The sequence below is a fragment of the Ostrea edulis genome, chromosome 5, assembly GCF_947568905.1.
Source record: "Ostrea edulis chromosome 5, xbOstEdul1.1, whole genome shotgun sequence".
In the NCBI taxonomy this organism is placed as follows: Eukaryota; Metazoa; Mollusca; class Bivalvia; order Ostreida; family Ostreidae; genus Ostrea; species Ostrea edulis.
In genome coordinates this window covers 21928686-21938821 of record NC_079168.1, presented here as the reverse complement: position 1 = coordinate 21938821, position 10136 = coordinate 21928686, and the positions used below count along the sequence as shown (strand labels likewise).

General features: G+C 36.7%; 1 protein-coding gene across 1 annotated transcript; it reads right to left on the bottom strand.

Annotated features, from left to right (window-relative positions):
* Window positions 1-2350: 2350 nt before the first annotated feature.
* Window positions 2351-8501, bottom strand: LOC130054482 (hillarin-like). The gene is made up of 6 exons (XM_056164417.1): window positions 8296-8501; window positions 7929-8147; window positions 7463-7698; window positions 5238-6399; window positions 4764-4956; window positions 2351-3212 (listed from the first exon to the last, which is right to left on the bottom strand). Exons 1-6 carry the CDS (start codon window positions 8440-8442, stop codon window positions 3055-3057), a joined length of 2115 nt encoding a protein of 704 aa, XP_056020392.1. The 5' UTR covers window positions 8443-8501; the 3' UTR covers window positions 2351-3054.
* Window positions 8502-10136: the final 1635 nt, after the last annotated feature.

The following is a 10136-nucleotide window of genomic DNA, read 5'->3' as shown; positions in this document are numbered from 1 at the left end:
TACAATTGTAACAATGAGCCTTACAAACAAAGATAATTTTGTTATAAACTTTGTCAGCTGGAACCAAAAGATATTCCTCATGTAACCTATCTAATTCTTTTATCACTTCTGATTTACTAAACATAGAAAAATAGATGGTACGTACTTTTGTTTTAAAATGTCTAATGCGGGATTTTGATATTCCTCTTATACTTTTAATCCATTCTGACAATGTATCAAGTTCTTCTTTTTCATATTTAGCCAATCGTCTGGCATAACCTTTGACAGAATTCATAATAGAGATGCAGTTCTATCGCCAATTGAAAGACCGGTGTTCTCTGTATTTAGGACCATTTAGAATAAGTGATTTGAGGTCCTCATTTTCAACTATATCAACATCACCAGTAATGACATGTCCAGCTGGACTATAATTGAAAGAAGATGAAGAACAAGAACACGTAGGTGGATTAAGTATAACATCGTCTATGTTTAGGCACTGCAAAGTTTGTTTATAGTTAAAAAGTTTGAATGCAGTAGTAGAAATTTAACTCGAGGTTTAAAAGTGTTTGAAATCATTAAAGATGGTGTTATTACTGAAAAATATCACATGGAGCAATTTTAATTGAATTCAATTTTTGGTGACAATATGACAGCTAATACCCCTTTAAGATAAGAGTTGCATTTACCTAGACATTTTTAATCAAATTTAGACCTTTGCTCGACACTTACGGCCTTCAACCAGGGAGAGATCTACATGTATATCAGGCTACGCTTGCTGTGACACGGGCCTCGGTTTTTAAGGTCCCATCCGAAGGACCGCCCCATTTAGTCGCCTCTTACGACAAGCAAGGGGTACTGAGGACCTATTCTAACCCGGAAGTATTTTGATATCTACACAAGTAGTAGTATGATAAAAAAAAATATCACAAAGCCGATAAAGTATATGTTCCCATTATTTACCATTTCATAATTTGAAATAAGCTCTCTTTGTTTTGAATTTTAGCTTTTGAATAAAGGATTGTTTGGAGAATGCTATTTTTCTGGAAGTTATTTCAGACTTTCTCCCAAAACAGTACTTGTTTAGTGCGCGTGCGTAAGAGGAGGAACATACTCACTGTCCTGTATCCGCGTCAGTTCGATGTGTTTGGATGAGGTGGCAAATGGCAGAATTGTTTGAAGGTAAGGTTGTTTATACTGAATACTTTCACGACATACAATATTTTCTGTTGGTTTTTGTACGTTGTGGTTTGAATTATTTTGTGATACGATTTGAATGAAAATGGTCTTCACAAATGAAACAGATTTTGTGTTTTAAGGATTCATCCCATAATGTTGGTAGTGTCGATTCATACATGTAGTATGACTGAATGAGAGAGTTTCGAGTTATTGCTGGAATTTACTCACTGCAGCCACTAAGCTGAAGCTAGCAGCCACTAACCAGGAATCAATAAGTTGGCAGCCAATAAGAAATTTATCAAAGTACTGAGAGTACTCAGACGTAATACTAAGACGTAATAAATACTAGGTCAAAATTGATAAATTTTTCAAACTCTTTAATGATTGAAAATGGGGTGACTGAATGAAACAAAAGTGATCACGAAATAGAAAACAAGGTATACGAACACACAGAACACTAAAACGGGTTATGACGGCAACTGAACAATTGAAAATTCTTAATTTCATATAATGTAGGGTCATAATGATTGATTGATTGATTGATGTTTTTCCGCCACACTCAACAAATTTGCAGTTATTTGGTGGCGCCCAGTTTTTATTGGTGGAAGAGAGAATCGAGATACAGTGTACCTGGGAAGACCATCGACCTTCCGAAAGTAAACTGGGAAACTTTTTCACTCACCGGCGCGAGCGGGATTCGAACCCGCGCCAACAGAGGTGAGAGGCCGTGTGATTTTGAGCGCGATGCTCTAACCACTCGGCCACGGAGGCCCCTAGGGTCATAATGAAGGTAAATAACAACTTAATCTCTAAAGAGTCCACAGAAAGAGTATACAGGTAAGGAGGGGAACCCCTAGGACTATCACTTTATGCCCTCAGTTTGGGCTATAGGGGTACCACATGGGGCCTCACGAGGGGCGGGTCACTTTTCAGACTCCCTAATAACTGAATTTTGGGGTGATCGAACAGAAGAAAAACTGATATATGGATAGAAAACAACTTAGTCAAACATATAGACAGGCCTATACGACACTTTTTAAGGTTTTTGTTGGCTTCATTGTTCTCTACCCCTTGATCAGTTTTGTTTTAACCCATCACCCTCTTGCTATGACCTTCAATTCGCCATAATTCATATATATGTGAATTCGATATATCCCTGTGAACGCGAAAGAAAAGACACCACAGAGTCGTCCACTTCTGCTTCGTACTTAAATATTTTATTGAAAATAGATATCAACGGCAAACTAACAACTCAACTTTATGACAAACAGGATGATTTCAATTTTTCCATCGTCAACTTTCCATTTTGATGTAGCAATATTCCATTATCACCTGCATATGGTGTTTATATCTCTCAACTGATTCAATACACAAGAGCTTGTTCTGTTTATGGTTTCACGGCGAGTGTGACCGGTCGACAGGGGATGCTTCCTCCTCCTTAACACCTGATCCCACCTCTGGTATATCCAAGGGTCAGTGTTTGCCCAACTATCTATTTTGCATTGCATATAGGAGTTCGTTATCATCACCTTTCATAAGTGAACATAACACCTGGTAAGTTGATATAGATTTAGGGCAATTAAATTATGTTGACGTGTGAAGTAATACGTTGAATTGCAAGATAATTACACAGTCTTCTCAGATGCAGTTGTCTTGTTGGAACTTTCGGTGGATTTGTCAAAAAAAAATGTAGAAAAACAGACGACATTATAATGACTTTTTGGAAGAATGCAAATGTCTAGTTACAAAGGATATTTTGTAAAATAAATATGCCATCATAAATCAAGTTTCTCCATATTGATCTTTTATTGTCTCCGTGAAGAGTGACGCAGCTGGTTATGATGAGTCTTGCCGTTTTGTCATTTTTTTCTTTCTTCAGCATACTCGCCTTGATTTCAATCAAAGAAAATTATCTCTCTCACCCTCTAACTTTTTAAGGATACTTTCCAGCTCGGAAATTTCCATGGCACAGATTGGTGCATACACAGAAGATTTCAATCTTCGCAGTGTTCTTTCAGTCACATGGTATTGATTCCGAAGTTTTGCATCACGAGCATCTATGGTAAAAAAAGAAATAGCAAAACAAAATTAGATACTGTCATAAGACAGTAATACCCACAAGCTAGTGTTTGCCTTTAACCACAACAGTTATTTTAAGATTTACTCAAATACACATGACCAAAAGCGTAAAATGGTCAAGTGAGAGTATCACCTTTGGGAGGAATGCAAGGTGAAGATAACGAACAGTGATCGATCTCATAACTCCTATAAGCAATACAAAATAGATAGTTGGGTAAACACGGACCCCTAGACACACCAGAGGTGGGATCAGGTGCCTAGGAGGAGTAAGCATCCCCTGTTGACCGGTCACACCCGCCGTGAGCCCTATATCCTGATCAGGTAAACGGAGTTATCCGCAGTCGAAATCAGTGTGCCAAGAAAGGCTTAACAATCGGTATAAAACACGTCAGACAGCATTTGACCCAATGGGAGGTTGTACTGAATACTTTACCGCTACATTGCCAGAAATTAGATCTTCATCTTGATTTCATATGTTGTACTTTATACATGTACATGTATAACACGTTGGCTAACGGTAGCGATAATGTATACTATGTAGTCATGGTAATGAACATGTGATGTAATTTTAAAATTTTAGTGGTATTTTAATTCAACCTGCCTCCATATAATCAACTCATAACTTAATAACGAATAAATTCTTAATTTAATATATTATGCTTGGAAAGGCGTTCTGGGGGGAATATATGATAAATATACTCTTGTTACACATAACAAAATGGACTGAGCGCCGGTTTTTGTTCGTCGTTTGCAACCCCATTTGCCCCTAAAATGACAAATAAAATTCTGAGAACCTATTGCACATCTAAAAGCGACCACCAATTAATCCCCAAAAGATGATTTGGCTTCTGTATAAAATGAAAAAGGACGTCTGGAAACCAAGTTTTTCTATAGAAAAATGTCGTTACGTCCCTAGGATAATAAAAATTCTGAAAACTTACTGCAAATCGATAGGACACCACCAATTACCTTTCAAAAGATTATTTCGCTACTGCATAAAATGTAAGAGCAGTTCTGTGAATTAGGGTTACATTTTCGACAGAGAAAAAACGTTTGTGGACCCTAGGATGCGAATGAAAATTCGTAAAATTTATTGCATATCTACAGGACACCACCAATCATCTTAGACTACTGTACAAATTTTAAGAGAATTTCTGAAAGCCAGGGGTGTTTGTTTTTGTTGTTGCACAAAATGTATCAGGAGTTCTGGGAACCAGGATCTTTTAGAAGATACATCGGTTTTTTTTACCCAATTTTGTCTCCAAGGTAAAATTGAAAATACTAAACCCTTATTGAACATCTACTGAACACCACGTATTATGTTCTAAAAGACTGATTGGTTGCTGCTTAAAATAAGCGACGAGTTTGAGGAAGAAGAAAGTATGACGGACGGACGAACCAGGTTAACAACAAATATACCCAAACTTCCTGTAGAAAATGCTGGTAATATGAGAAACAATAATCTTAAATCCATGTGGATGGTGATTTAAACTGAGTACATGTATATATTTCTGTTATCATATATTTACCGTTCTTCAGTTTTAGAAGATCTACTTTAGTCTTGGCTGACACAATGTCGTTATCATTTTCATTTATTTTCTCCTTCATACATTTTTCTATGGCTTGCGAAAATACATCAAAGCTGCTCAAGAAATTTCGCCCAACATCAACTGACGATAACGCGTCTTGCAACTTCTTCCTAGCAATCTTCTGATTAGCTCTCTTGAAAAAGAAAATATATTAATTAAACAGGTATTCCATGACATTATTAGTTTTACAATCCATCTGCTACCTTGCAATAACTATTATTACCGTGCATGGGCGAAATCCAATCTGATATTTTTAAATCCAAAAGCCGAAGATTTTGTAATACTCCATGCACAGAAATGTACAGTATTGTACGATATGCATGTATATACGCGAAGTATATCTAAGTGATATTAAAGTGACCATTTGAACGAGAAATACAAAACGAAATATTTCATTATACACTCTGTACGTACCTCATGTTGTTTTACCATTGTGGTGAGCAGGTAGTTACAGACATTTACACCATTCTGAGCGTACCAACGACTAGGATGTGCTCTTTCCTCCTTCACGCAAGAATGAATTGTGAGAGCATATTCGCCTTCACTGGGAGCATCAGTTCGAATAAGTATCATGCGTCTTTCTTTTCTTATTTCTACTTCAACATGCCGATCCAGTTCTTCAGGTTCCATGTCATTTTTGTGCAGTAATGCTACAATCGATCTCTTTTCGATTACAGATTTGATCACTGTAAAAGAAATTTCCAATTTAGTATTCATCTGTATCGGTATTTGTCCATCTGAATGTGACGGTGTGAAAAAGTTTGCTGCGGTAGCGGCAGGTCCCGGGCCAAATCCGACACGTCCAGGGTTAAACGGGATAATTTTACAGTTTTTCTTCGGTACATGATTGTCAATGCGAAATTCAGCAATTCTGGAGAGTGGAGATTTATGAGGACCACCGTAACAACAAAGTTTGAAAGCTCCTTTGATTGGCAAGTTCATCTTAAATCGCCAGACGTCGCCACATCGTATCATGGCGACCAGTTTTGGGATGTTTTCAGCCTGTAACATCATATTTTCTTCATCGCTATTCCCTGTCCCCTCCTTTAGGTATAGTTCATACCACAAGTCTAGTGTGTTTGCGTTCTTCAAAGGGGCTTGTATCTCAATTAAAGACTCTCCCGTGTCGCTAGTTAATAAGCACGTATTTGCGGATATCAATTTTAAACCCATTCCGAAAAATGTAGGAAATAAGTAAGGCATGCGGGAAAATTCATTCCTCTTTACGGAATTCTTAGTTAACTGCCACTTTTCGTCGTCAGGATGACACCGGTATTTGAATTCATCCGGATCCGGAAAAATATAGTACTCCTTGAAAGCTTTTCTTAAAACGCCGACTGACTCTTTTTCTTTTCTACCAATTGTTTTCCCGTTTTCCTCTAATTTTATCCATCCACCAGCATTACGTCCTACAAGACTTTTGCAGACCCAGTATGGGTGCACAATTTGCCATCTCCTGTTTACAAAAACAGCGGCCCAAGTGTCTCCATATTTCGAACTTTCTACCTCTTCCCCCGGCTGATAATCCCCCGCCTTTGAAACTCCACGTACCTTGACACACTTCAAACCAAACTCTCTGAAAGAAATGAAATATCAATAACGTATTTTGTCTCATTTTTTTTCTAAACTTATTAATGAAATTTTGCCTTATCTAAAGGAAAAAAGGTTTATTTATGGCTCGCGTATCGAACTCTAACGATTGATACAGAAAACGTGAACTAAATATGCGTCCAATATTTTCGATGCCGAGTAAAAATTTCCATAATCCTAACGACCGTCCTTTTTATCTCGCAAACGCACATCTCGTTGATCTGAGATTACATGTATGAACTGAAGTGGATTAACCTTAATTTTACTCCTTCGAAAAGAAATGTCTATACATGTAAATGAATTACGAAATGCAATATCGATCATACATGTAGCAGGAAGAAAATTATAGATACATGAATGCCTTCATGGTCTTTGACATTCTACTATAAACAATGAAGTGGCGGATCTAATTGAAGAAATTGTTTGTGCAATAGAAAATAGAAACCTCTACATTTGTTGGTTTTTTATTGGTTTTGTTTGTTTGTTTGTTTGTTGTTTCCATTTCAAAATAGGAACTGCTTTAGGGTTACTTTATTATGTGCAAACAAGATGAAAAGCAAGCATGTCACTTTACTTTCTCTGACAGAAAAAGTGTACTTCCGTCTATGAAAATTGTAACTGCAAGCTTGTCATCAAATGATCTCGTACCATAAACGCGAATACTGACATATTCAATCATTATGTCAATAATTAGGATATTCTACAATATGATAGTGATAGCTCTGTAAAAATACGTGAATGTTACATGGAGATTAAATTACAAAATATCAGGATATCACCACCTTGTTATTAAAGAGAGGTTTTAAAGCTTTTATCCCGGTCTTTATTTATACTACAAATCCCCCTAATTTTCCCGAGCTAGGTAGAAAATATAGTTTTATGCGCTTCCAGTTTTCAAATACTAAATATTATTCCCCTTTATAGACTGAAGCCCGTGGAAAAATTTGGACGGGATGGAACTCACTTCCCTAGGGGAAATTTTGGATCCGCGCATGTATATGTAGCTGCGTTTGTCCCTAACAGTACACCGTCAACATATTTTACAATACCTGCAGAGAACTGTAAAGAATGTTACGAAGAGAGAATTTTTCTGCGCGAGTAGAGCCAAGAATCCCTTAGGCGAGTCTCTAGATGGAGGCACATCAGTCCAGTCTTTAAGATCTTGTTCCCCGAGCCACACTATGATGGCCCGGACACTCAACTTCTCCTCCTCCTCATGGCCAGACAAACCATCCAGCAGATAGTCTTTAAGATTATCAAAACTATCTGCTCGTTCTGCAGGAGCCTGTGTAAATAAATATTCAGATCTGATATATTTCATGTAATTTCACTTGCAAATATATAGTGCACTAAAAGATGGTATTAAATTTTATATTTATTTCAGATATCATGGAAAGGTAAAGCATTAAATATTCTTTTGATGGTGGTACCAGATTAAATCACGTAACTAATAATATGTCATATACATTTGTATCAATAGCTATATTTATAAATAGATCACACACTTCCCTTTACCTCTCGCGCTCGTTTGTCAATGTCTTCCATCGTCAGTTTAAGTTGTGCCTCTTCTGAATTGTTTCCCGCAGTAGAAATGGCGTCGCTGTCCTCATCGCTTTGTAGAATTGGTGACCAGTTCTCAAAGAACTTGGCATATTTTTCTCTATTTTCACACACATTGATCGGGTTATGTGGTTTCAATGTACTGTACTCGTCCAATTCATTTGGTATTTTCACCTTGAAATATGTTGTAAACCTCCTCATACTGACGCCATTAAATGATATAGACGACTACAAATATCTTGCATATAGTTATAGCGGTACATATTCTTTCCTCTCTCTTGCAGTGAACTATGATTTACGTTTATATACAATGAATACATACCGTTTCTGTTGCATCATCCGTCCCTATGAATATATGATCGGACGAAGTCTCCGGTTCCTCTTCCGTCGGTGGTGGCTGCAAATCTGGAGTAATAACGACATCAAATGATGAAATGACTTCAACAGATTTGCTGGACATACACCCCATCGTTAATCGTCTGTTTGTATTTCCTATGAACAAGAAAATTTCGCTAGAAATTTCATGGAACCTATTGTTTTCAAAAAGGAAGAGAATTTTATTCCACCGAAATCATGTGTGGGCTCTAAATCAGGGTTTGAACAAAAAGACGGTATGTAAGTAATCGCTAACTGATTTTCAGTTACCTTTAAACAAATGATTTATTTGAATTTTTGGCATTTGATAGTAGTGATATTATATAATCGATTGTTTAAGGAAAGACGTGAAATTTGTAATCGATATATGCCGAATACAGTTTTATGTGTAAAATTATCAGACAACGTTAGAGTCCGTTGTAAGAGGCATAAAAATATAACTCATACTTAAAACATTGCCATTTTAAAAACGCCGTCTGATAATATACTATGGGCTTGGTGATTATTACATAGGTGGATCCGGGAGTTTGTGAAGGGGGGGGGGGTCTAGTACTTTATCTTCTAGGTACTTTTCACAACCTCCAACCCGTCCATTTTCATTCACACACCCTTTGCTTGTGTACACAACATCTCAGGGAGATCTGTAGACAGTTTATACATGAAAATGCTTAGTTTGATTAATCATTTTTCTATGAAATTATGAATTTTTGAAAGTTGATTTTACATATATATATCAACTCCCCTATGAAGTCACTCGGCTCAGGGTGGTGTGGACCTTATCACTTCTTTACAAACAGATGTAATTTTCAGCGCTAGCACCAAATAGGCCGTAAAACGTTCGTAGGTATTACACGTTTAAATGCATAATTTCTGTAAAATTGACTTTTCTACCGTCGGTAAGTTAAAAATGTTTTTCGAAAAACAACCAAAATATCACTAGAAATACAATCTAATGTCAACAGCGATATTTCACACATTCAAAAATTCCTACACACAGACAGAATATCATCGATCATAATACAGTACAGGTCAAAAACACGGGACCCCGCGGACTGATGTCTTGACGTTGCGGTTTCTGCGTATTCTATAACAGCTGCATGGAACTTTCAAATTCTAGGATACATACCCATGTACACACGTGCCCACAATCGCGAAATCAATCGATCGGCGATGGTACATATGTGTAGTAGCGTTAACTGATTTGTGTTTAAAATGCAAATGAAAGCAAACTGCGTAAACGCATTTCTTGATTTGATCAATAAGGTGGAAAATGAATACAGCCACTCTAACATTGAATGTGGCGATGCACGCTATTTTCACGAGTTCGACCGTAAATTCTGATTATTTTAGTGCGCAAACAACCAGTCATGCAGTTCAAACTTTCAGAACTTTGTAAATCAAATCAAATATTGATAAAAAAAAAAAAATCAACAAATGTTTTGGTGTGTGCTTTCAAGAACATTTGTCATAAAAAGTTTGAAAATCAAACTACACGCCATAGAATTTCAGAGTTTTTAAGATACACATTTCCCCGTGGTCAGCAGAAAATACACTTCAAGATGACATTGCACACTTTAAAAATTCCCTACACTGATTTAAAATATTTCATAAAACTATATTTTAATTCTCTATGACAAATCTATTGGTATTTCTGTGACACAAGAAAACTTTATTCTATTCATCACAAAGTAACCAACCGTATAACATCGCAATGAAACGCCAGGACGAAGTGATTATTATAAGAATACGCATCGGACATTCAAAATTGACCCATTCTCACCTACTAAA

Bases quoted from the DNA above. Each gene is read 5' to 3' on its own strand.
- LOC130054482 (XM_056164417.1), bottom strand. From the start codon at position 8,442: ATGGGGTGTATGTCCAGCAAATCTGTTGAAGTCATTTCATCATTTGAT. The intron at 8,148-8,295 runs GTATGTATTCAT...ACATATTTCAAG, and splicing joins CGGATGATGCAACAGAAACG to GTGAAAATACCAAATGAATT. The intron at 6,400-7,462 runs GTATTGTAAAAT...CATTTCTTTCAG, and splicing joins TTCTTTACAGTTCTCTGCAG to AGAGTTTGGTTTGAAGTGTG.